This window comes from Mustela putorius, unplaced genomic scaffold, assembly GCF_011764305.1.
Source record: "Mustela putorius furo isolate JIRA1106 unplaced genomic scaffold, ASM1176430v1.1 tig00003869_pilon_pilon_pilon, whole genome shotgun sequence".
Classification (NCBI taxonomy): Eukaryota; Metazoa; Chordata; class Mammalia; order Carnivora; family Mustelidae; genus Mustela; species Mustela putorius.
The window spans coordinates 11,339,093-11,366,858 of NW_025422021.1; the positions used below are offsets into that span (position 1 = coordinate 11,339,093).

At 41.2% G+C, this 27,766-nt stretch overlaps 1 protein-coding gene across 1 annotated transcript in view; it reads right to left on the bottom strand.

The window, feature by feature from the left end:
* Positions 1-16,975: 16,975 nt before the first annotated feature.
* The window catches only part of LOC123387996 (myosin-IIIb-like), a 34,660-nt gene continuing 23,869 nt past the window's right edge, over positions 16,976-27,766 (bottom strand). Inside the window, exon 6 of the mRNA XM_045066838.1 lies at positions 16,976-17,125. Coding sequence (XP_044922773.1) covers positions 16,976-17,125 — 150 coding nt within the window. The remainder of the gene's footprint in view (positions 17,126-27,766) is intronic.

The following is a 27,766-nucleotide window of genomic DNA, read 5'->3' on the forward strand; positions in this document are numbered from 1 at the left end:
GTCATTAGAAGAATGGTGAGCTGTGCCAGGTCATGGTAGACCACTAAGGCAGGACTGATGCCAAATCTAGTGATGAAAGGGACAGGTCAATCTCCCCACATTTAGCTCTCCTGCCACTGAAGCTGAACTTAGGAGTCAGAATATGTGGGGCTCAGCCATGTATTTCTCTTAATTAGCCCTATCACCTAAGAAAATTCACTTCTAGCCTCTGGGCTTCTTCTTCTGTTTATAGCTGCATTGGATTTTATCAGTGATTTTAAATGTTTTGGGGTCCTAGACCCCTTTCAGAACTATAAGCTATTGTACTGATTTCTTAGGTCTGCCATAACAAAGTACCACAAACTGGATGGCTTAGAATAATAGAGCTACTTGTTTCACAGCTCTGGAGGCTAGAAGTCCAAAGTCAAGGTGTCAGTAGGACCACGCACCCTTTGAAACCTGTAGGGGAAGGATTCTTCCTTGCTTTTCCAGCCTGTGGTAGCCCCAGATGTTCCTTGGCTTTCCAGCATAACTGCAATCTTCACATGGTGTTCTCTCTGTATCTCATACTGTCTTCCCTCTGTAGGTCTCTATCTGTATGTCCAAATTAACCGCTTTTTTATAAGAACACCACACCAATCATATTGGATTAGGGCCCACCCTAATGATCTCATTCTAACTTACCTATCCCTGTAAGACATTATTTCCAAATAAGGTCACATTCTAAAGTAGTGGGGGTTAGGACTTCAACATATATTTTTTAAGGAATACAATTCAACCCATGGAACACAACCATCTTCCTAAAAACAGTTCATCTGCATTCAATCTTGGGAAATTTACAGGCCTTTGAAGCTCAGCCACTTACTAGTTTTTATTAACTATATGTCTTAGAGCAAACCATAAGTCTTTTAAGCCCTCCATGCTCAATTCTAAAATAACAAAACTCTACTTATCAGAGGTGCAGTGGAGAGTCAAAGGAATCCATATAAGGCAGTAAGTGTAAATTGTGAAAAGACAAACAATTATAAAAGAACAATTTACAGTGGCTGAAATGGGGCCCAAAGCTATTGGTTTAGACTGGGGTCTCTAATTTTTTTTGATTACACATTTTACCAGTAAGAAATTTTTTAGTATACTTCTAATAACAATTTACTTTCTTATCAATTGTATACAAGTATTACTAAATTTAAGAATGGATGAGATGAAATATTTTTTTAACATTATCCAAAATATTCTGCAGTTAAACAGAAACATGAAAAAATGCTCTACATCACTCAGCATCAGGGAAATACAAATCAAAACCACAATAAGAAATCACCTCACACCAGTCAGAATGGCTAAAATTAGTCAAGAAACAACAAGTGCTGGTGAGGATGTGGAGAAAGAGGAACCCTCTTATACTCCTGGTGGGAATGCAAGCTGGTGCAGCCACTCTGGAAAATAGTATGGAGGTTCCTCAAGATGTTAAAAATAGAGGTACCTTCCAACCCAGCAATTGCACCACTAGGTATTTACTCAAGGATACAAACATGGTGATCCAAAGGGGTACCTGCACCCCAGTGTTTATAGCAGCAATGTCCACAATAGCCCAAATATAGAAGGGGCCCAAATGTCCATCAACAGAAGAATGGATAAAGAAGATATGGTGTATATATAGTATATATAACAGTATATACATAATATATAATATATATATAATGGAATATTACTCAGCCATCAAAAATCCTTACCATTTGCAACAATGTTACAATGTTTTAGTAAATTCTGTTTGGTAAATTCTGTAATGTTGCAATTTTGTTTAGTAAATTCTGTTTTAATTTGACTTATGGGGGTCTATACTAAACAAAATAAGTCAATCAGAGAAAGACAATTATCATATGATTTCACTCATATGTGGAACTTAAGAAACAAAACAGAAGATCATAAGGGTGGGGAGGGAAAAATAAAATAAGACAAAATCAGAGAGGGAGACAAATCATAAGAGACTTGTAAGGATACGAAACAAACTGAAAGTTGTTGGAAGGTGGTGAGGGAATGGGGTAACTGCGTGATGGGCTTTAAGGAGGGCACATGATGTAATGAGCACTGGGTATGATATAAGACTGATGAATCACTGACCTATACTTCTGAAACTAACAATACACTAGATATTAGTTAATTGAGTTTAAATTTAAAAATAATTCTGCAGGTAAGACTCTAGAGGTTTGATGGTATCATACTGATAAATTCCTACATGATACACATTAAGGAAGAGGTTCATCACTAACATAAATCCATAGTTTAGATAGTATTTGTGGTAATTTTGAATTTTTAAAAACTATTCCATATAAATATGATTACCTTGTCATTGTTTTTAGCCTGACATGGCTGATGAAGAGCTTGTCCTAGGAGGAAAAGTTTCATCATCTCAGGCATTTTTTTTGTTGCTCACTTATGCTTGCATTAGAATTAGATTCAATCTGATGTTTCTCTGAAGAAATCTTTTAAAGACATTGGTCCACTTTGTGAAGATTTAGCAGAAATTCTACGGCATTTGCCATATAACCACTTAACAAGGCACCTTTTACTAAAGCGCTTTCTAGGACTCTAAAATTGAACCTACAAGTGGGGCCTCCTGAACCCCTTGAAGGAACTCCCTTTTAATTCATCTGCAGATCAACCAGACAAAACCATCCAATGTTTAGACTGAGTGAACACACTAGTGTTGAACTTCAGACATAGTAAGAGGAAAGTATAATTTGTTTCTTGTTTTTTAGTCAAAAAATAAATAGAAGTCCTAGTATTTTCTCTCTGCGCCCTGGTGAATTGTTTTGTATCCTCCCATGTTGGAGACCATTGGAACAGTAATTATCTCTACTTTATTCCTCTTAGCCCTCAAGTTTATGTTGACATGAATGCGTATATAAGGAACCCATGAGGCCAAGAGGGTGAGGTCTGGGGCAGGGGAAGTATGGAAGAAAGTGGAAGAAGTGGTATGGGTTTGTTTCCTCTCTGGTTCCTTGGACTGATTAAAAGATGAAGACAAAAATGGAAAGAACTGCTTTTCTGGAGGTATTTGATGCTATTCTGATAGGAGAGGGTCAGAAGCTGACCAATATGGGGAGGGTCTGAGCAAAAGTAGGGCTGATCAGGGACCCAACTGACGGAGTGTGGCTCGGAGCTGAGGAAAGGGCTTACTTCCTGTCTTCTGAGTGAAACACAGAGTTTCAGCATCCTGAAACTGGAGGTTTTAAGAGTAATCAGAACCAGCAGCCCCATAAACAGGGGTGTTCTTATGGTTATTAAGTGGACAACATATGAGGGCAAAGAAGAGCCAGACAGGAAAGAAATGAGGGCAGAAGCCATGTAATGATAGTAGCTCAAAATGGGTGTAGGCACAAATGGAGCACACAGTTGAGGATTTCTAAGAATTTCTGGGCAATACTTTGGAGGAGACTGTAGGCAGAAAAATGGACCCCAAAGATGTCCATGTCCTAATCCCTAGAATCTGTAAATATGCTAGGTTATATGGCAATAGGGAATTAAGTTTGCAAATGGAATTGCAGTTGCTGATCACCTGACCTTAAGATAGAAAGATTACTGGGGATTATCTGGGTAGGGCCAGTGTAATCACCCTTAAAGTGGGAAGAGGGAAGCAGAAGAGTGAGTGTCAGTTTGATGAAATGTGAGAAAGACTTGACCAGCCACTGATGACTCTGATGAAGGAGGAAGGAGACATGAGCCAAGGACTGTGGGCAACCTCCAGAAGCTGGACTAGATAAGAAAATGAATTTTCCCCTAGACCCTCCAGAATGGAAGTCAGCTCTGATCTCTCCTTGATTTTAGCCCAGTGAGACCCCAGGTCAGACTTCTGACTTTCAAAACTATAAGATAATTAATTTGTGTTGTTTTAAGCCATCAGGTTTGTGATAATGTGTTAGAGCAGCAATAGGAAGTTAACATAGGGGATGTGCAGCTCAGATCTTCCTATTTTGGAGCTTAGCCTGAAGACATAAGAAACACATAAATATAAACCAGTATTATCATGCAGAAGCTGAATGGCTTTCAGAAATTTCCAAATTAGCCAGGAACCCTGTGACTTGGTGGCAAACACCTCCTCAGCTCTTTAGGTACTATTCTTCCCATTCCCTCACTCTTCTGGAAGAAAGGAAACAAAGGGATACTTTCATCAGAGCTAGGTATGAACTCTAATGTAAGGACAGCCAGAAGAAGCCACACCCACCCAGACTAATGAGTAATGTGCCATGCATGTAGGAGCTTCCAGCCCAAGAGACAGGTGGCATAAAAAGAGGGGCAAGAGGGATTGGCAGTCGGACTCCTGATTTCGGCTCAAATCATTATCTCAGAGTCATGAGATCAAGCCCCACAGTGAGTTCCATGCCCAGCATGCTTAAGATTCTCTCCCCACTCCCATGCTGGCTCTCTCTTAAAAAAAGAAAAGAAAAGAAAAGAAAAGAAAAAGAAAAATGAAAAAAGAATACAAAACCAAGGTAAGTGGGAGTTGAGGGTTCAGATACAAAAGAAGCAATAAGGTGACAGGGTCCAGGAGGAACCCTCCTACCCACCCCGTTTGCCTCGCCATTCCCTGAACTGGCCACTTGTTTGTGTAAAGCTAAAGAACAAAACCCGGGTAAGGCCTGGTGGAGATCAATGCCCATATCTCACACCAGTACAAAACATAATTTGGATATGCCCACCTGCCTTCTGTGCAGGCATGAAGGCCCTTCAAGACATGAGAAGCAGAGGGTACTGCTCCTTGGATCATCTCCATAGTGCCTGGTCTTGCCCAGGTGGACACCTGGATTTTCTGGGAAACCCCCCTCAGCCTCACAGCACCTGTCTCAGGTAGGCCACCACAGCTCCTTCTGAATGCCCAAGTGCTACTTGTACCACACAGTCCCCTTTGTTCTAAGACGGCCAACTGACAATTAAGAACCATCTACTTTCATTCCACATCCCATTCCAGAAGTTGAGTCTGGGAGAGAACTCAGAGAAAAAAATCCAGAGCTCTCTTTCCACACTGAACACTGTGGAAAAAAAGGAGCTTTCCCTGCCCAGGCAGGTCTGGATGAGGAAAGGAGTTCTTGGCTCAGAAGTCTAGAACAAGGAAGAAGAGAAACCTCTCATGTACCCACTTCCTATCTAGAAGCACACTGAGTCCTGCTAGGCACATTATGTAAGTATGTCTTGATTTCTACAAAAATACCACCTAGGGGTTGATGGGGTGGCCATTCTAACCCTCCCCTACCCCCAGGACTCTCCTAGGCAGAGCACCTCCCTTCCACCTCCAACTCCATCCTTAATCATGCCTTTGGCAGCACTCCAGGAGCAAGAGACTCAAAACGACATGAAGTCACTGTATCTTTTACCTAGGGCTATCATTACAAAATACCACAAACTAGACGGCTTAAAACAATAGAAATTCATTCCCTCAGAATTCCAGAGGCCAGAAATCCAAAATCAGTGTTAGCAGAGCCCTACTCCCTCTGAAGCCTCTAGGAGAGGCTCTTTCCTTGCCTCCTCCAGCTTCTGGTGGTCTAGACTTTTCCTCAGCTTGTGGTAGCACTGTTGTCTTCCTGTGTGTCTCTGTGTATGTGTCCACATCTACATTTCCCTCTTCAAGTAAGGATGCCAGTCCAGTTAGATGAAGGGCCTACTCTGCTCCACTATGACCTCATTTTAACTTAATTAATTACATCTGCAGTGGCCCCATCTTCCAAATAAGGTCATATTCTGAAGTACTGAAGGGTTAGGACTTCAAGGTACCTTTTTGTGGGGAACACACCACCATTCAGTCCAAAGCAGTCATGGTTGACTATTCTGCAGGAATTCTATTTTCTACTTTAATGTTCTTCATAATGTGCAATACAGTTTTATCTGTATCATCTGTTATTTCTAAATTCTCAACCACAGAGTTGGGATGGAGAAGGCAGGAACCAGAATTCCCAGCAGAGATTATAGCTTTGAAATATAAATAAACAAACAACAGTCAAATGGTTATTTCTGGGCAGGATTTTTCTCAACCCTGGTTATACCTTAGAATCACTTGGGGAGGGGTGCCTGGTGGGCTTGGTTGGTGGAGCATGTGACTCTTGATCTCAGTGTTGTGAGTTTGAGCCCCATGTTAGGTGTAGAGATTACTTAAAAATAAAATGTTAAAAAAAATTGGGGGCACCTGGGTGGCTCAGTTATTAAGCATCTGCCTTTGGCTCAGGTCATGATCCCAGGGTCCTTGGATCAAGCCCCACGTCAGGCTCCCTGCTCAGCAGGAGCCTGCTTCTCCCTCTCCCATCCACTTGTGCTCTCTCTCACTATCTCTGTCACTAATCTGTCTCTCTCTTTCAAATAAATGAAATCTTTAAAAAAATTTTTTTGATCTGAGAATTATCTGGGGCTACTTTGAAATATAAAACAATATGCATGTTATTACAGGGGTGCCTGGGTGGCTCAGTGGGTTAAAGCCTCTGCCTTTGGCTCAGGTACTGATCCCAGGGTACTGGGATCGAGCCCCACAACAGGCTCTCTGCTCGGCAGGGAGCCTGTTCCCCCTGACCCCCCGCCCTCTGCTGGCCTCTCTGCCTACTTGTGATCTCTGTCTGTCAAATAAATAAATAAAATCTTTAAAGAATATATATGTATGTTATTACAAATATATATCAGGGTAAGTTAGTTATATATTTATATAAATGCTGCTCTTGACCCCAGATCAATTACACTGGACTCTCTGGGGGTGGTATCCAGGTGCTGCTATTGCTTAAAGCTCCCAGGGGATTCTAACCTAGAGCTAAAACTGAGGAATCCTGTCCTGGGTAACTCAATACTGCAGGGAACTATAGGGAATCACTGTAGGGACCATTCCTACCAGCTGGCTGACTACTCACATTCCTCTGTACTGAGCCCCTTCAGAATATAGGGAGGAAACTGAAGAAAATAGTTTATATAGGCCCAGTTATCTGAGTATAAAGCATTCTGCTTAAGGGTGGTGCCATTTCTGCCCCTCTGACGAGTGAAATGATGGACTAGTGACAGAGCGGGACTAGAAACAGCACCCAAGTGTCCATTCCAGTTTGAAATGCTAGCTTCAGGAGCATTAGGGCTCTGCCTGGCAAGCACTCTCTTGAAATAGTTTGAGTATGGTACTGAGAAGGAAGCCATCATTCCAAAGGGATCTAACTGGGACATAGCCAATGTAGGGGTGGGGTGGTATTTGTTCTCTTAAACCTTATGTTAACCACACAGGATTATCTTACTGTTTGACTCTATTGGACTTATAGCTACAATCAAATTCATTTTTCCCCCTGTGGGTTATGAAGCCATGGCTGTCAGACAATAGAGCTCACCAGGGTTTCTGAGTTACTGGTTAGAAACCCTCATTGTTCTTGACAACTGAGATCTTTTGGGGTTCCCAGTCTGTCATCTACCATACCAGCCACCCTTCCATGAATGTGTCTAATAGGCTACCAATGTCCTCTAACTCATTACAAATTGTAAAACATTCAACAGATAGGGTGGTCAGCAGGACCCTGCCCGAGGCCTCTAGGACTTCCTTTGTCACATTGACACTGACACCATTAGTCAACATTGCTTAATACAATCTTCCTTGGGTATGACCCATTACTACCACCATTCTTTAGCCTATATCTTTCCATTGTGGCCACAAAGATATCACAACAGATTTTACCTAAAGGCAAAATTACAAATACATTATGTCTAAAACACTTCCATTTTGTACCAGTCTTTCCCTAATGCCAAACAAGGACATTAACCTGACATGTCTTACTTTTAGTGAACCCATGCTAATTCCTAGTGATCACAACTTTTGTTTCTAAGAATTAACAAACTATTCAAGGAAAAGAAGAAAAATCTTAGTAACTAGTTCATAATGAAAGTCAAGCTCACCAGGCGGTAACTTGCAAATTCTGCCTTCTTTCCTTTTTTGAAGAATTGTAGCACATTCTCCCTTTCCACTTCCTGAACACTGTTCCTGTTCTGCAGAATTCTTCCAAGATCACTGATAGTGGGTCAGCAGTCTTACCTGTATATTCTCTCAGTACCTGGGCTATCACTCCTCCCAGCCAAGAAACCTGAACTCATCTGAAACAAGTAAGTGCTCTCCTTACAATCCCCTTGACTGGCTTGGGTTTCTATCTCTGGTTGCTAATGTTTTTAGCCTTTCCAGGCTGGGTTAGAAAAAAAGTTATTCTCTTTGGTGGAAAAAAATGGGAGCAAACTGGAGCCCAATCCAGATTCAGTGCTGCCTAGAACTCCTACTCCTGTCCCCTTACCTGGGGACAAGAAAATTCCAGAACCTGGGGAAAATTTGTACATATCAAGGGAGCTAAAGGGACCTCTCTATAAAGGGAGCTAAAGGGGGAGGCAGCCAAACCCCCATCACACGACTCAAAGCCAAGCACAAAGCTCCCACAAAGATGGAATTGACAGGAAAGGAAAGGCACTGTGGCCTCAGTAATCTTCAGAGGATGACAGCATCACTACTCATCGTAGACACACGGGGAGTAGAGACCAAGGCCAGCTCTGGTTCCTAATGGACAGTTCATGTCATCACATTCACAGGTGTGTATGGGGGCAGGAGGAGAGTCCATATCTCTTAGGAGTATGTCTATTAACAAAGGAGTTGTGAAATGGATATTCGTGGCAGAGTCCTTCAGCAGGTGCAGGAGAAGTAGTAAGGATTTACTGAAAATCAGTCTTCATTCTCTCTCAATTCCCCATACAATCATCAATCAATCACTTAGTTAAACTTTCAAATGATTGATCTCAGGATGGCTCTTTTGAATAGGAGTTTTCAATTCTTGAACTATAAGGGAAAGCAAATTCCTTAAAATACAACTATACCCAGAGATTTTTTTTTTTTTCTGGAAGCACCCAGCAAAAATTAAATGCTTATTATAAACTGTTCTGAGCACTTTACACTGATAAACCGCTCACAACAATTTTGTGAAGCTGATAGTATTCACACCTTCATTATACCAAGGAGGAAGCTGAACCACAGAGACATTAAGTAACTTGGTCAAGTTCATACAGCTTGAAGGCAATAAAGCTGGTATTTGAACCCACATAGACTGACTGTAGATCACTTACCTAGTGGTAAACTGATTGCAAAAATGGGACAATTTTCTACTCCTTCCTTTATCTATGCTTGGAATCCTGTCACCAATGTGAGAACAACCCTGTCTGGCCTACTAGAGGATGAGAAACCGTACAGAGCAGAGCCAAGTCATCCTAGCCAAGGCCATCCTAGACCAGCAGACCCCAGCCAAATCCCCAGCTAACCACAGATGCATGAGTAAGCCCAGCCAGGATCCACAGAACCACCCTGAGACCTGACAGACTCTGAAATATAATAAATGAATCCTGCTATAAGCTGCTAAGTTTGGAGGTGGTTTGTTACATACCAGTAAAGAACTGATACAGAAATGCTTGACCACTACACTACATTTTCTTTCTGATGACGCTGGCTTCATCTCACTCTAAGATTGTCATGGAAAAGAAAGTTTCTGCTGTGAAAACCCATCCTCCAGACTGCTACCTAATCTCTTTTCATCTCTGTGTTGCCCCCTGCCCTACCACTATGCCAACTTATCGAGACAGTTTATAAATATTCCTCACCTTTAGTCCCTAGTTTTTTCTGGAATCAAGAGGAAAGTAGGGTACTTCAAACCCTTTGGTACTATTTTGAGCTCTGTTTCCTTCTCTATCCTCTTTGCCCCTCTCTCCATCATTTAGGAGCTAAGCTGGAATTAGCCAAAGTAAGTGGTGCCAAAATAATGAAATCAGGGTAATGAGGGAGAAAGCATGTAGATAGTGCTGTAAATCAATATCGCTCCTTCTCAGGCCTTTCCCTTCTCTTGGGATAAGCTTCTTACTCAACATGGATAGGGACTAGCAGTCCCTGAAGGCACGCTTCTGCTTTGCCACCTGATCCCCTTGAAACCTTGAAGAGCTGAACTCTCCCTGTCTGCCAGGATTCAGGGGGGCAGCAAGCTGCACCTCCACAGGAACTAACAGCCCCTGCTGCTCAACTCAAATTAAAAAAGAGTTTGGAAACATGTTCCACAGAGTAGAAGCCTTCTTGGGCATTTCTTCCAGCTGCCTCCAGCTACTGTGTTCCCAAGGAAATGGGGGAGAAGGGGCACGCTTAAGGCATCCTGAGGGATAGGGACCACAATCCACTAAAAATGGGACTAGAAATCTCCCAGAGAAAGAAGAAGACTCATAAAAGACTACTGCTTTTTCCACTGGAGTATTTCAAAACTTTATTTTCTGTTAGGCACTCAATAAATGCTAAATGATGCTAATTCTTCTAGCTCTTCTTGCTTTAGGAGTGAAGCCAAGATTGTGAGGGTTCATTGCTCAAAAGGCCAATAGCTAAGTGACCTGGGTTGGTGAAGAGAAACCAAAATTCCCTGGGGCAAATCTAGCCTTACTGTGCCATTAAACACCCACCCCCCTTACTCATTACACTTCAACAACAATAGTTTAGTTTTAATTTCTTTTCCTTATATTTCACAGCCCTAAGGGGAAATGTCCTGTGACAATTCTGTAATAGTAAGACAATTACTGGTGACTCAGGGCTCCCTGCTGCCTCTGCATCCTCTCGCAGCTGAGGAGCAGGCTTCCCACGTAGGAACAATTTGCCATGTGAATTAGTAAAGTCAGAATAAAAAGAATCTTTACCTTTAAAAAAAATGACAGAAATCCAGATGAAATTTGATGAAAATTTAGCTCAAGGATTCTGTTTCAGAACAAGAGTCAATTGTAGGCACTGGGGTGCCTGAGGAAACCTTTCAATTAAAGTCACAAATATTTCAACTGAGAATTTACCTCTTCTGAGCCCACCACCCACATCATCCAGGAACCCCAAGAGTATCCTTCTTGATTTCTCCTCCTTGTTTCTCTTTTTCGGCTGTCTAACTTCTTCCCTTTTCACCTTTGACAATGAATAGGGGAGAAAACAGTAAAACTGTGCTCCACTTGAGGAAAAACTGACAAACCCTGCCTTACAACTCAAACACTCAACCAGAGCTTAACTGAGAGTGAACAGTTAGAGATGTCCTAGGTTAGAGGGCATAGTCATCCCCAAATTCCCAGCAAACTATGTTCTAAAACACTTTTGTGAATGGGTAGTTTAGAGCTTGGACACCTTTTTCCCCATAAGCGTAAAGTTCTAGGGATAGGCTAAGTCCTCAGACTCAACCATAAAACTCTACATGGCCACAAGGGTCTAATAATGCACTCAAAGTGAGAACTTTAGATGTTACATTGCCTCCTTCTATTTAAACTCTAGTTTAAGTTAAACTCCTTAAACTTTAAAATAGTTTCCATGAGAGAATGCTTGAGAGGATGTCAGAAACAGATTTCCACTTACCCAAGAACCAAAGTGAACTTTTCCTATTAAAAAAAAAAACAAAAACAAAAACAAAAAAAAAACGAGAGTTAGGTGAAGGGAGAGGAGATTCTGGCTCTACCAAAGTATCCCTGATGTGGCAGGTGCAGGTTTTCCAAGGAGGGTAGGTTGGGACAGGAACTTCTGGGTACCAGTGATAACCTGGAATGCCTCTCTGCTTTTACATAACATATATTCTTCAATTCTTTAGTTCAAACACTTGTCTTAAGTACTCCAAATTAGGAACTAGAAAGCAGTTACTTAGAAGGGAGTTTGGAGACGGAAGGGATCTTTGGACTGCGGGTCATAAATCAATCAATGAGCCAAGGAAGACCTACATTCACCTGTGATGACACTCTTGATTTCTGTTCTTCAATGGGAGCAAGAAGAATGATGCTGGATTATCAGCTTCTTAAAGACCAGGATGTCCCATTTATTTCTGTATACTCCAGGCCCCTCAGTGCTTTGCTCATAATTCATCGATGAATAAACATAAGAGGGGCTTTAACTTTTCAATGTTCAAGTTAACCCTTAAACAACATGGACTTGAACTGAGTAGGTAGGTGTTGTTTTTTTTTTCTAGTAAACATGGTACAGTGCTATAAATGTATTTTCTCTTCCTTATGATTTTCTTAATAACATTTTCTCTTGCTTAATTTATTTTAAGAATACAGTATATAATACATATAACATACAAAATGTGTTTTAACTGACTGTTTAAGTTATCTGTCAGGCTTCCAGTCAATAGTAGGCTATAAGTAGTTCTGTTTTGGGAGACTCAAAAATTAAATACAGATTTTCAACCGCAGAGGGTTGGTGCCACTGCTGTGCAAGGATCAGCTGTAGTTGTAAAACATGTGGGCTTTAGAGTCAAAGTTCTCAGATTCAAACCATTTTCCTCCTGGGTGCGTAAACAGGGGTTTTCTCCCTGGGCTTCCAGTTTTCTCCTCGAGAAAAAAAAAGGGTGATGATGGTCTCTATCTCACAAGGTCACTGTAGGGATTGATGCATTTATATTTGTGAAACACATAGCACCACGCTAGCCACAATCTAAGCTATTACTATTTTTCCACCATCACTTAGCTCGCTACCTAGATTCTACCCCAAATTAGTTTCTCAGGGAATTTAGAAAACATGAAAGTTGATGGTATAGTGGGCTGAACTGTGGCTCCCAGAAGATTGTCCAGTTGGAGCCTGAGAATGTGTGTTCATTTGAGATAAAAATCTTTGTAGATGTAATTAAGACAAGGGTCTTGAGAGGAGATCATTCTGGATTAGGATGGGTTTTCCTAAACCAGTAACAAGTATTTTTCTAGGACATGACAGACAAGAAGTCATCAAGATACAGAGAAGAAAGCCACATGAAAATGGAGGCAGAGATTGAGATTCTGCTGCCACAAATTAAAGAATACCAGAAGTAACCTGAACTTGGAAGGGGCAAGGAAGAATTCTCCTCTAGAGCCTTCAGAAGGAGCATGGCTCAGCCATCATTTTGATTTTGACTTCTTGTCTCTAGAACTGTGACAGAATACATTTGTATTGTTTTAAACCACCAAATTTGTGACAATTTGTTGTGCAGTCTTAGGAAAATAATGTACAGTTTGGGTACAGTTTGGAACAACCTAAGTTTGGCAATGAAAACAAGCCCAAACATGAGCTGGTAATTATCATGAGGTTCTTTTTTCAGCATACTGTAGGGAAACTTCTCTTTAGGAAGGGAAAATCACTGGCTTCAGAGACTGGAATGTTCAGGCCATTCTGTCCCATCTACTCCCAGCCAAACACATTTGGCTAGGAACCCTGAAAACATTCTGCATTTTTCCACAAGGAATGAAGTGGAAGTACTTGATGTGTGGTAAGACAGTGGACAGAATCAGTCTCTATCTGGCCCCAAATAAATGAGCAAGCAATAGGGCTCTTAGATGGTGTCCAATAAATACACTCGCACTACCTTTCTGACTCCCATCTATGGAGGTCAAAGAAGTCATTAACCAAAGATTCCAAGCTAAGGAAAGCTATCTGATTGCCAAGAGGGGAACATAAGTGTATATGTTGAGATAAAGATCCTCTCCCAACTCTATGGGTTGTTGCAATCACACCTATGAAACAGATCTCCTTTTAAGAGAAAAATACATCCAGGTCTGGAACTAGAGGGTATTATGCTTAGCAAAATAAGTCAATCAGAGAAAGACAACTATCATATGATCTCCCTGATATGAGGAAGTTGATAGGGAACATGGGGGGTTTGGGGAGTAGGAAGAGAACAAATGAAACAAGATGGGATCTGGAGGGAGACAACACATAAAAGACTCTTAATATCACAAAACAAACTAAAGGTTGGGGGGCGGGGAGGAGGGGTAGAGAGAAGGTAGTTGGGTTATGGACATTGGGGAAGGTATGTGCTATGGTGAGTGATGTGAAGTGTGTAAACCTGATGATTCACAGACCTGTACCCCTGGGGCATTAGTAATACATTATATGTTAATTAAAAATTAAAAAAAAAAATGTCCAGGTCATCTGCAAGATCCTTCTAAGCCTTTGAAATTTTAAAGGAGTCCTCAGGAGAGTCATCAGAGAGATGATGCCCAGAGAAATGGTTTTCATTCTTTGCCTCTCCTCTAACTCCTAGAGAAAAATAGCAGCAGACAGAGCAGCAACTGTCAGAGAGCAGTGACTTTTTTTGGAGCAAAGGCATTAGACAAGATGACACACACTGACAGGTTCAGCAAATAGCGGGTGCTGTCATAACAGCAGATAATTTCTCTGTGTTTGCCATGCGAGAAAGACAGTGAGTCACGCAGTATTTCAAAGACAGGTCACGATTACTCCATGTGTCATCTTCTAACGTGAAGGTCAAAAGAAAGGGGAAGGTGCTCCAAAAGAAATGGAGGCAGAGAAGGGAAGAGCAAGGAGACCTGGGTGCAGGCAAGTCAACCACATCCAGGCAGGTCTCGCTTCATAGTTCCTGACAGTGTCCAGGGAACCTATGTAATTATCTGCTTTGTTGACATCTGAGGCTCTCCCCTCACATGCAAGCAACACTTCATTAATTCCTGAGTCCTTTGTAACTTGTGAAAGTCAGGTCTTCCCTTACTCAGTAAAGGGTTTCCTATCTTCCCTTATTTTAGTAATTTACTCAGTTTATTACCGGTAAAGAAGGTTGTAAAGGGAAGAGGCAGGGTGAGGAAAGACACATACAGTGCCAAGAAGCCACATACAGTGTTCTGGATCCCAGAATACTCTGAAATGGACCTCACTGCTTAACTGAAGGGAATTCCAGAATACCTAAAACACTCATAACCAAAGAGGAAAAGAAATTAGAAGCCAAACGGATTCAAAGGATTTTTGTCGTTATTTGCCATTTTCTTTTCTCCATCAGGGAAGAAAATGCTGAGAGAATGAGAGAGACAGAGAGACAGAGAGAGAACCCCATGAAGCACAGAGGTAAATCTGGGTGCCTATTTAAAATACGTAAATGCTTAATTTTTCCCCTCTATCAGAGAGATTTTCTGAGGAAATGTACATTTTTAGCACTCAAAATTAAAATAGTGCACACACACAGGCACTTTGTCAATTCACAATACTTTGTAAGAGGACTGCATGATTCTAATTATTAGGGTAATTTTTAAGTAAATAACTTCATGAGTATAAAAAGCTATGCAGTGTATGTAATTATGCTACATTTAAAACACACACACACACACAAAACACCTCTATCCTTCCTGACCAGGGAATGTCAAGTTGACTGTTAAGGTTGGGACAATGGCAAGTGTTCAGCACATATAATCGCAGTAAGGATCTGCTGACTGATTATTGTTGACATTACCTAGTTCAATCTGATTCATCACTTGGGCAGGAACCAAGAGATGTTGTAAAAGGGCAGGAAGTTACTTTAGGAGGAGAAAAACAAAGTTTCAAGCTATGTTTGGATAAGAATCCTTGTTGCCCCTGAGATCTTTTTCTAGCAATTGTCTTGTTCCTGGGGTTCACCCTGTCTGGAAGCAGGCAGTGGGGGCTTGGTTATTTGTGCTTCAGATCTGGAAGTTTCTCCCAAGATGGAAGAAGTGGGATGCAGAGATTACTAGGGACCAGAGATCTGGCTGCACAGAAGCAAGCTCAGAGGAGTCAATGGAGACAAAGTCTATTTAAACATGCACACGCATGTGCGTGCACACACACACACACACTCACATAGCCCTTCTAAGCTGCCTCACATTTACCACCCTATGAAATTTTTGAACAGGTAGTCTGTACACAAACACATGTTAAAAAACAGAAAGAAAAAAATATACCCAAATAGATGATCTCTTATCAAAAGTACTATCTTGCTAATCAGAAGCCACAACTTAATTCTGCTCTTTGGGAGATTATGTGGTCTCAGTAAATAAACTGTGAAAAGTAAATGATTTGTAAAAATCAAAGCACATATACAAATCATCCCAGACACCATTTCTCATTTTCTGACATAGTACTGCATACGATACTGGTTTTGGTCCTGCATTCTTACATCGTTTTGAATGATCACCAGACCATTAATTTTAAAAGTCAGTCGCTTTGTCTGTTCTAGTAATTGCCTGGACTTGTTTTTGTACTTTGGAAAAGGCAAAAAGACCAACCCTGAGTTGGGTGGAATCGTTTTTGGAATAATGGTGGGTGGCTGTTCACATCTGGATTAGGTATAAAACGATAACATTATGATGATGAACGCAACAGAGCCTCATCTGCATATAAATAGACCTAATCAGAAATGCAAATTGCAATCAGGCAAAATTTTTAAAGGCTGTGTGATTGTACAGATAAGGAAAGGTTAACACTTGCATTGTTAAAGTAGTGAGCCCACCCAGAGTCTTCCTCTGAGAGAGAAATGTTTTCGGAGAGTATAAATCTCTTAATCTGCAACCCAGCCAGGAAAGAGCTCCCTGATTGCTTCTTTTTCGGTAACCAGAAGCTTAAGCAGCCAAACAGCAGCCCGATTCCGATGAAAAACAAACAACCAAACCTCTTGCATACATACAATAGAAAATATACTAGCATTTAAATGCCCTCCAAATGGACCTCTTTCAGCACAGTGTCCCATTGAGATGGAAATCGGGATGGAGAGAAGGTCTTTTAACTGATTTACTTTTCTGATATTTTTTTTAGTGCTGCTCTGAGTAGATATGAAAATATAATACTCACTTTTTCATCCCCAAATTTTCCTGAATATTTGAGAAAGAGTCAAACAAACAAAATGACCAGATGTGATTATATAATTAAAAAGAAAACCCTAGTATGTAAACACATTACTTAATCCAAAATTGCATTTTAGTCCTCTGGTGCAAAACACAATAAAGGAGTATTTCAGAAAAATCAAAGTACTGAAAAATATATGTAATGGTTACAACACGTCCTATTTTCTTGGGATATGCTGTCTTTCAGGAGCATCCATCCTCTTTCCTCCTCCACTCCCCCTGTTTTCCCAGAAAAGAAATACATTTTATAATCAGGCTTTCTCTGGTTTGGCCAGAAATTGTTCACTAACTATTTATTATTCCTCTTAACCAGCCTCTTTCACAAAGAACTAATGAGCCAAGAGCGCCATCTTGTGTCCTACCTTGGAATCTTAAAAAGCGTTTTCACAGGATGCATGTCAAAGAGGGGAGGGTCTCCATCCCCCAGTTCAATAGCTGTGATCCCCAAGGACCAGACGTCACACCGAGCGTCATAGGAAGAGTCATACTGCTGCTCACAAGCAATGACCTATCAGACAAAAGCAAAACACATCAACCCCACTGCCACCTCCGATGTCCTAAAAGACCCATGGACTATCCTAGCCCCCTCTTAGTTCTTTTGGTTATTCTGATACTGAATCCCAGTGATAGCAAGGGATGTGTCATCTAGATGTTATTTGTATGTGCCTGATTTGTCAGCTCGATGTTCATTAACTTTATAAAATATTTCAATACAATAAGCATGCATTGAACCCTCTAGCAAGCACAGTGCAAGAGGAGGCATGGTTCATACCTCGCTGAGCCTGCTCTGACATCCCTTAAGGAAAGTCTTTGTCTGCCTTCACCTTATTACCAGCTGCTGAATTAACAGCAAGGAACAGTTGTTTGCAAAGATGCTTGTTTCCTGCACAAAATCTCCAGGAGTGTGGCCAATTGAGCAGAAAGATGTTTGGAAGACTGGAAGACTGATGTCGTTAACATAAAATAGGAACCACTCCCTTCCATCCCTTTTCTCTAAGAATACCTGCCCTTTCCACAAACCCCAGCAACTGGTTTGTAGTTCAGTAGCGCCAGCTGTATCTGTTACTGGGCTGACTGTGTACAAGAGCAGCAGAACCAGAAATGTCCCTGGGCTTGTCCCTGGTTTGGGGAGCATGGAACCCTGTGAGGAAACCTCTTTCTATCAACCTTTTGAGTTAGACAAGAAAAGCCCCTCCACTGAGACTTGGGGCTGTCACAGTGGGACTGGAAGAAAGCTGGGGTAGACCAGAAAATGTTGAAGAACCAGGTGTCCCTATTTGACCCCAAGTCTATCTCCTCAACCAAGGATGACCCTTGGCTACAGGCAGGTAGGAAATTTTGTACTGCTCTAAATGGCCTATGTGGCAGACAAGTGACATCACTGAAGAGCCCTGTGGGGCCAGAGTGACAGGCCTGCCCGCCCTGTTAGGCCACTGGAAGGTATTTGGCTTTGATTCTGAGTAAGATGGGCCAACTGGCTCTGAAGAACAGAGTGACAGATTCTGCTTTCACGTTAGCAGATCTCTGTGGCTGTTACGCTGAGGATACATTAAAATGGGACAGGAGTAGAGGAAGCAAAACCAATTTAAAATGCTACCACAAGAATCCAAACTACAGACAGTGAGAAATAATCAGACTGATTACATAATTTTGAAGGCAGAGCAAACTAGACTTGCTGACTGGGGCTCATGAGAAAGAGGAGTTGAAGACGAGTCCACAGTTTTTGACATGAGCAGTTCCAGAATAGAACTGGTATTTGATGAGATGGGGAAGACAGGAGGAGAAGCAGCTTCGGGTTAAAAGGCAGGAGCTCTGCTGCGGACCTGTTAAGTCTGAGATGTCGGTGAGACTTCGGATGGAGAAGTTCATTTTAGCAGGGTGAGTCTTATACCTGTCTAATGACCTGAAGAACAAACATGTGTTGTTTTAAGCCTCACATGTGCAATATTACAATGGTAGTGATAGAAAACTATTATATCTCTTCTTAGTCAGACCCATTTAATTGGCCTTGCAATGCCAAATAATGCCTACCGTCTCACCTGAGACCTGGTGCTTTTGCTTTTATCATTGCCCTCTACACTTCTTTTCTGGTTTCTGAACCGAAGTAGCTCTTTTCATGTTCTTGCATCCCTGGCCTGAACCCAGCCCTCTCTTCTGAATAGACTAACTGCCATAGAATATTCTGCCATTTTAAAACGTGATTTCTAAGTGTGCATTCAAACTAAAGTTCAAATAATTCCAACTTCAGAAGCAGAAGCCATTTCGCAGTCTCCCCAAACCTCCCTTCCATATCCCAATCAGGTGAGAAACACTGCTATTTTTAAAGATCTCCAGAGAAGGCTATTCACCACCTTCCCTTTCAGAAATGACATTTCTAAACATGTGGAACAAACATAATTTTAGACCTATCAATCAGCAAACAGCTCATCATTCTTACATGTTCCTAAGAGGGAAAGAAAAATAAGACTCTGTCCTTCTCCAGCAAAAGCTACATCCAACTAAAATTTAAAGTGAACCTATAAGTAAATGACAAACCATGTCCACTCTAAATGTCCTAAGACAATATGAACTAGCATGTCCAATAAAGGACACGAGCTCCAAATGCTTGGGATATTAGAGGGAGACCATGCCTGGGGAAGTAAGACAACAAAAAGTGTCTAGTGCCCAAAGTCCACACTTTATGGGAGGAAATTCAAATCAACTTCCAACCATCTTAGATGTGACACAGAAGACAAGTCCAAGAACCCATCCAAATGTGAGAATGGAGATATCCTAATGTTTCACAAGTGCAGTCATAAAATATTCAAAATATTTATGTGGTTTCAACTTCTCTTTACAGACAGATCTTATCTTCGGTTCTGTCTGACTAATAGTATCTTTTGGCCAAATTCTCCTCCCGAAACTTAGTTTGTAATTCAACAAAGAAATTCTTTAAGATCAGCCTTCCAAAGAGGTTTACAGAAAATTTTGCTGTTAAAATAATTCACAGATAATTACTGAGTACCCATGAGTCAGGCATGGTACCAGGTCCTAGAGAGGGAAAGCTAAGTTCACACATGTAATATTCACAATTTAATTCCACATTGTGAATTTAAATTCACAATTTAATCTTCATAATCTTCTGTGAGGTAGGTGCTATCCTCACTTTGCATAGGTGTGGAGACTAAAGCATAGCACAGTTAAATAGCTTACCCATGGCCCACAGCTAGTCTTTGTCACAGCCAGAATTTGAATCCAGGAAGAGAAGAGACAAGTAAACAAAACATTATAATATGATAAGTGTTCTACACAATAAAGTTTATGTTCAAAGAATGGCTGAATTATCAGCTGCTGCACTCATATTTTGAATAAATTAACCAGGTTTCTTGAGATTTTTGTCACTTAAACTCCCATCTCCTTGGAAAGAGTCTCTTTCAGGAGCAATCTTTCACAGAAGTAAAAGACCCCTTATGTGAGCTACATGTGGGATTCATAGACACACCCTAAGAGGATGCACCACAGCTGGGGTCAGCACATCTTGGACCTGGATTCCTTCTCTATCCAACACCAAAATCTACAACTATTTCTTAAGGAGAAGTAACCCCATTCTCCTCAGCACAGTATTCTCCTTATTTCTAGGTAAAATAAAGCTGAGTTAAGAATGCTTAGATGGTCGATTGGTCTTTGGTTCCCTTGCCCAAAGGAGAAGGCAACCTTTCAAAGAGCTCTCTGAATCAGATGTTCTGCTACTCTCCTAAGAAAAGGACACTGGCAACAGCAAATAAGTATACTGTGCTGAGACCAAGTTTCCCAGGTTCTATAAGTCATGTTTAACATGAGGGGTAGAGAGAAACAGAGTGAGATGGCATGGACTCAGGCCCAGGACCCCAAACACCTCATTCTCTTGTATCTCTTCACCTCACTTCACTACCACCACCCCAAGGAGGAGACGTGTCCAAGGCAAGTGTACACATACATTCCTTGACCTCAAGTCTTTGCTTCAATCATAGGAGTATAAATGATGTTGGTGGCAGTGAAATAGGGAGGACGGAATAGGTATAAGAAAGAGCTCAAGAGAAGACCTGCAGGATTGGTCTTCCCTTGGAGAGGGATTTAATATGGGAGGTTAGGGAAAGGGACACATCCAGAAAGACTGACATCTTGATCCTGGGTGATCAGGAGAATGATGGTGCCATCAGGGATGTCGGGAAGAGAAGTCATTTTGGCAGGCAGTATGACAAGTTCAAATTGGGTCTGAGTTCTACCCCTCACCGGATATAGAAAAATAGCTTGCACTCTTGGGAACTCACTTTTTTCCACATAAATGCAGTGAGAAAACCGAAATTCTCTTAAGATCAGAAGCAGACTATATACTAAAGGGTAATGATAAAATATATGTTTTCAGTGACTACATGAAGTTTTATGTTACAGTAAATATATCTTACATCTCAGAACTCTATAGATGTAAATCCTCCTATTGTTAGTTGCCAACAAAACTCCTCAAAATTTGTAGTTTTAATACAGTTATAAGTACCAGAAGCAGATACCAGGTTGTTTATCATAAACTTTAACAAATTTGTGTGTCTATCTTAATCCAGTGTTGTGAATAGAAACCTGCTAATAAATGTCAATTTTATAAAGTATGGATTCTCCAAAGTTGATTTTAAAGTCCCATAGCATGTTGGAGGTTGATGTGAAGAGGATGTGCCTTCTGCAGTGTCCCATGAGACATGTATATGAACAGTTACAAATGTTTAGTGTACCCAGCAAAGGCTAAGAGCATAGCATTAAATGATTCAAAACAGAGACAGAGTCCTAGTACAGTACTTGCTAGTGGCCTAATGACTCCAAGATTAAAATATTCTCCTTTTGAGGTGCCTGGATGGCTCAGTCAATTAAGCATCTGCCTTCGGCTCAGGTCATGATCCTGATCCTCAGATCAAATCCCAATCAGGCTCCCTGCTCAGCAGGGAATCTGCTTTTCCCTCTCCCTCTGCCTACTGCTCCCTCTACTTGTTTTTTCTCTCTCTCTGTCAAATAAATAAATGAAATCTTTAAAATCATAATAATAAAATAAAATATTAACTCTCTGACTCTTGAGAAGTTTCAGAGGTACATAAATTTACATAATTCTGCATAGCTGCCTTTAAAAACCCAAGTCTCTGGCATATCAGTGTTTATATGGTTTCTGAGTTTTATTTTTTTTTAAGATTTTATTTATTGATTTGACAGAGAGATCACAAGTAGGCATAGAGGCAAGCAGAGAGAAAGAGAGATGGGGAAGCAGGCTTCCTGCTGAGCAGAGAGCCCAATGCAGGGCTCGATCCCAGGACCCTGAGATCATGACCTGAGCCAAAGGCAGAGGCTTAACCCACTGAGCCACCCAGGCACCCCTGTTTCTGAGTTTTAATAAATAGTTTTAACCACTTGGTGCTAATCTACATTAACCTCATCATTTTTTTTATGTTTTAAAGGGGCCAGAGCCTTGATGATCTCAGTAAAGCGACCCCTTAAGTGAACAGAAGTAACCCACAGTAAGGATTATGTCTTATCTTTCTTTCCTTTCTGTCCACATCAATTTGTGGCACACTTCAGGGAAGCTGTGTTGAAAAATCTTCAGACTGGAATCTGAATGCAATTCAGAAAGTCTGAACTCCATTATTTACTAGCTGAGTGCCTTTGAGCAAGTCCCTTGAAAACTCTGAGCTGAGGCTTCTTGAGTTATAGGGCTCTCACTTTCTATCTATAAAAGAGAAAGGTGGGAAGGAATGATCTCTGCTATCCCTTCCAGCTCATATACTCTTACGGCTTTATGCTTTCTAAATAAGTGATTTGGGGGTTGATCTCAAACAGAGGTTAACCTCTCCATGCAAATTAGCTAGAGCAAACAGGTTATTCTGGAGTGTGAGCCAGAAGGCTGGAACCTTAAAGACTTCATTGTCAATATTTTGTAAAAGGTCTTAAAGTCTATGAAAAGATGCTGGTTGCTATGATAATGCCTGTTAGGAAAGATGAGCTTCAACATCAGAACAATGGTTTGGATGCCGGTTAATGGAGTATGTTCCTACCTTGAAATGTGAACTTATGGCTTTTCTGGTACCCTTAGACTACACTGATGCTTATTTTAAGATGAGGAAAAGCACTTATGCTTGGATTACTAACAATATCTATGTGTTAGCAGCCACAGTGCTCAATGGCAATAGCTATTGAAATGGGCTACTGAATAGCTACTGAAATGGGCTTGAGCCTCCCAAATGTCAGTCATTACTCCCTTGGCTGCCAAAAACTTCTCTTTCTAGAAGAACATGAGAACAAGAAATCAGTTTTCACTAACAGTTTAGCTCTACCGGTCTTTAGAGCAAAGGCTAGCAGTCAAACATCTTTGTTAGGGCAGTTCTCTTTAGCCTTCTTCAGGTTAATGTATTCCAAAGTTCCAGACCCTCTAAATGTCCCTTGTCATTCCTTCCCACCCCACAGAGGGAGGACCTCCTCCCTTCTCCCAAAGAAGTTCAGGGCTAAAACAGCACCCACAACTTGATAACACAACTGCTTTGACAAATATCATCTCCTGGTCCACCACTGGGCATGGTCAGTAGATTTCTGTTGAGGATAGGTGACCCTTTCCTCAGTTACCAGGGGAATGGCAGAGAAAAAACAACTCTTAGTTGCTCTTGGATTGTAGAAAAATTTGTACCTTTGGCTGGTGAAAGAAAATCCAGAGCCAGGCACTTTCATCTTGGTTTTCCCAATCCCTTACTAGATTACATTGGCAAATTACCTCAACTCCTTGCACCTCTTCTTCCCATGCAAACCAAGCAACTGCTTTCTCTGGGCCTTGTTTTGATGTACTGATTATGAAAATGCTGGTTACCCAGATTTTTCTATGGTATCAAAATTAATTAGAGATATCACTGTGTCACTGATGTATGGGTAATACCTATTTTGTTTACTTATTTACCCCTTTTTGCATTTTCTAAAGTGTCTAGAGGGAACATGAATTCTTTCTGCAACAAAAAGCAAATATTGTCTGTTTTTTGTCTTGAAAACCTAAATAAGTACTGAAAAGTTTGCCTTAATTTTCAAGGACATCTTTCATTCCTCTAGAGTATTTGTTGGCTATTGGGATTTTTCATCAATAAGTTGGCAGGTTAAAGGTAGTATCTTGGTCATGAAACCAGGTTCCCATGAGATTAACACAAGAAGAATTAAACAAATTCCCTTTCCAACAATAACCCTTTCTATGTAAGCACAAGGCTACAGGTAGTACTTTCACTTCCTTAGGCCATCACGATCCCATGAAATGCTCCATGATTATAGTCTCATTTCAGCCTCGACCAAGAGTAGGGCTTGCTGATAAAGCTCTGAAGATAGAATTAAAATCCACTTTCTATCTCTTGCAAAAAGACTTGGGCTATAGGAACCTGAGGGAACAAAACAGTCTCTCCTCATCTCAAGGTCTTCATTATCTAAGAAAAACACCTGTATTAGATTAGATGTAAAGGGGATAAAAGACAGTAACATATGAGCTCCTGCATTCAGAAAACCTAGATTTCTCTGACAGGATATTTAACTTAAACTATTTATCAAATTATATATCAAAGAGCTGTTGGACTGAAATCTCTTTCAATAATGTGACTTTAACCAATACTTTCAAGCAAGTAGTATTATAGGAGCACCATCTAATATAAGGAAAAATATTTTTTACTCATAAAAAACAGCTCATCAAACTTAAAAAATAATAGATGTCACTCGGACACTCGCATTTTCCCACTAATATTTTTAAATGTCATTAAAAATGCAGTTAGGTTTGCCTTATATGTTCTGATTTCTTACCTTACTAGAATTGATGGTGTGATACAAAATTGTAATCAAAGCTCAAGATTAAAATTTCACTCAAGTACGCAGGCAAAATGCTGTTATTTCAAGAGCTAAATTCAGCTCTAAAATCGGCAAGGCAAATAGACCTAGAGCTATTAATCCTTGGCCGACCTTGAACCCAAAAATGCAGTCAACACACTGCCAAATAAGATGGGCTGAGAGGTGCACGGGCAAATAGGATTCCTCATTTTGCTTTTGCAATTTATGTAGCATAATCGGTATATGTTATTGATCCTAAACATTTCTGAAACAGAACTTTTCTTGAATTGGAAATTTCAGTTAAAAATATTTCAATGGCAAATATTATTCACCAGATTTACATACAAACATCTTAAAGTGTTAGAAGCTGAGATACTGAATAAACATATGAAGTCTCTTCCTTTTGATGAAATATAACTTCAAGGAAGGATACATTTGAGATTTGCTTGATTTTTTTTTTTTTTTTTTTGTAAAGGGGATGTGGATTAGAAGATCTGAAATTGATAGGATTGGTTGGGTTTTCTTTTGGTGGGGGTTCTTTCATAAAACTCAAGGCTAGAATTGAAACTATATTTTATATATTGATAAAGTGCCAAAAATAATTTAAATTATTTTTAAACTATCCTTATGAAAATCAGAAAGGTCTCGAATTAAAATATAATGTTTACAAGACTTTTCTCAGGATTGCTAACATTCAACTTTGCCTTTAGAGAAATAAAACAAGGTTCAAATTAATGCCTGCGCAATACCAACTTCCCACCATGGTAGTAGAGGTTAGAGGTGAACTGGTTTTGGATTTGAGGCCAGGCTGACTTTGCACTTAAATTCCCCAAAGCCCCAGGAATGTGTCATTTATTCTTACTTATGTGATAAGCCCCATATCCATCTCAGGACCAAAATTCACAGAACTCCTTTGTGAAAGGTAAATTAGTGTGCCCATATTGTTCTATGCACCCTTAGTATGCAAAATGTTCTGAATCCATGTAAGGACACAGTGAGGAGATGGTATCTATGAACCAGGAACCTAGCAGGCCCCACCAGATACTGAATCTGCAGACATGCTGATCTTGGACTTCCAGCCTCTAGAACTGTGAGAAATAAATATCTGTTGTTTAATTTAAAAAAAAAAAAAAAGGCTCTAAATGAACACATTTGCTTGGAAACCCAGTATAATCCCACTGTCCTCCCCCGTTGCAGCAGCTTTCCCTACCAGAAATGGATGCAAGAAGGGATCTTAGGATCTAGATTTTGTCCAGAGTTACACAGCTGGTTTGTGGCCATACCAGGAGCAAGATCCATGGTCCCCCCGCTTCCCTCCTGAGAGGCATCACCTGGGAATTCTTATCAAACAGGGAACATTAGGTCATTGCCAAAGATTTCATGTACCATAAGCCATAGCCACAGTAACTTCCATACCTGGGAGCATGTAAGCACACCCTCCACTTAAGCAGATGGATTTACTGCTGCCTCTCACTTCCTTGCTGCCCCTGCCCTTTGCCAGCTAATGTTCCATTTCTACCAGGGTTCAGTTAAGGAAAGAATGAATAGCAGTTCTACAATTCAGGGCATTTTACAGCTTGTTAGGTCAGGTTTTATTACCCCAATGAAGAAACAGATTCAGAAAGGTTAAGAAACGTGCCCAAAGTCACACAGCTAGTAGGTAATAGAATTGAAGCATGAGCCCACAATAAGAAACTAATGGGGATCTGGGGCACCTGGGTTGCTCAGTGGGTTAATTAAGCCTTTGCCTTTGGCTCAGGTCATGATCTCAGGGTCCTGAGATCGAGCCCCACATCGAGCTCTCTGATCAGCAGGGAGACTACTTCCCCCTCTCTCTCTGCCTGCCTCTCCCCCTACTTGTGGTCTCTCTCTCTGTGTCGAGTAAATGAATAAAATCTTAAAAAAAAAAAAAAAAAAAGAAAGAAAGAAAAGAAACAAAACTAATGGGGGGGGGGGGGTAGAGATTTTCTCCACTATAACAGAACTGCAGAAATGGAAAGGAAGCAAATCAAATAAAATATCTGAATGCTCCAACATAGGCATACCCCTTTATTTGCAAGTTGTCTCCGGATTCTGTCCTCTCACAGGCTGATGTCACCATGCAAACCAGGATGCCCTTGGGAATGTCATACATTCCTACCAGGGAGTCATTTCCTTTAACCTTCTAAAACTAAAGAAGGTGTGGAAAAAACCTGGGACGTAATAGAACACTACAAATACTAGTCTCCCCACACCCCACCTGCTCCTGCCTCACCCCCACCCCAAGGCTCCTGCCTCACCCCCACCCCTTTCCTGAGGCTGAATACCCTCCTCCCTTTGCTTTCTCAGTGACCATCAGGCAAAAGACCAAATGCAAGGTTTGGCCTAGGCATGAATTCCCTTTCATGGGACTGAACCCCTGGGCCCTGGGCCCTGGGCAGGGCAGTGGAGGCCCTGATGGAAGGGTAGCCACCAGGTAATTTGGGACTCAGAGCTCTGGAAGAACCAAGGCCAGGTCTGACATTCCATCAGCAAGTACTTTTGCCCCTGTGGGAACAGTTTGGCCCGTCTCACCTTCCCAGGGAGGGGTGGGAGGACAGCCTCGAAAGCTCCAATTATTCACAGAGGCCCTTATTTTGATACTACTTGCTCATCACTGAGTGTGGGATGGCGGGAGGAGAGGAGATAAAAGGCCTCTGCTCTGGCCCTCACATGCTTCTGTACATCTGGGAGCTGAAGCCTCAGATGGAGTTCTATATTTAGACCCACCGAGGAGGGTGACAACATGTCACCACCACCTCCAGGGCCAGCCCCCCACCTCTGCACTAACATATGACACATGACTCAACTTCCCTGCAGAGCTCCAGCTGAGAGAGGACCTCTTGCTGAAGCTGAGGTTAAAGGCTGGGGCTGCACTCAATCATTTTACCCTTACCCTGGGCCCTTCACCCACCAGAGCCCCAAGTACCTGGATTGTGCTTCAGAGCCCTTCAAGGCAGAACCACTGTGGGAATGCAGGTAGGGTCAGCCCAGAACAAGAAGGAAAGGAATCCCACTATTTCTTAGAAGCTGACATAAGAGTCTGGAGGAAATCAGGGAAGACAAATGGGTATAGAATCTCAGGAATGAATATCTTAAGGGAAGACACCCAAGTCTTCCAGTCAGTGATCTGGGTGCTAAACCCCTCACTTGAATCTCCTGAGCAAACAAGCCCTGCATTTCTTTCAGAGATATGACTGGCACATGGGATCCCAATTATCCCCAGTCATTTAAAAAAAGTCAGGTAAAAATGGACTCTGATGTTCTCACCATTTATGCCACTTCTCCCATACTG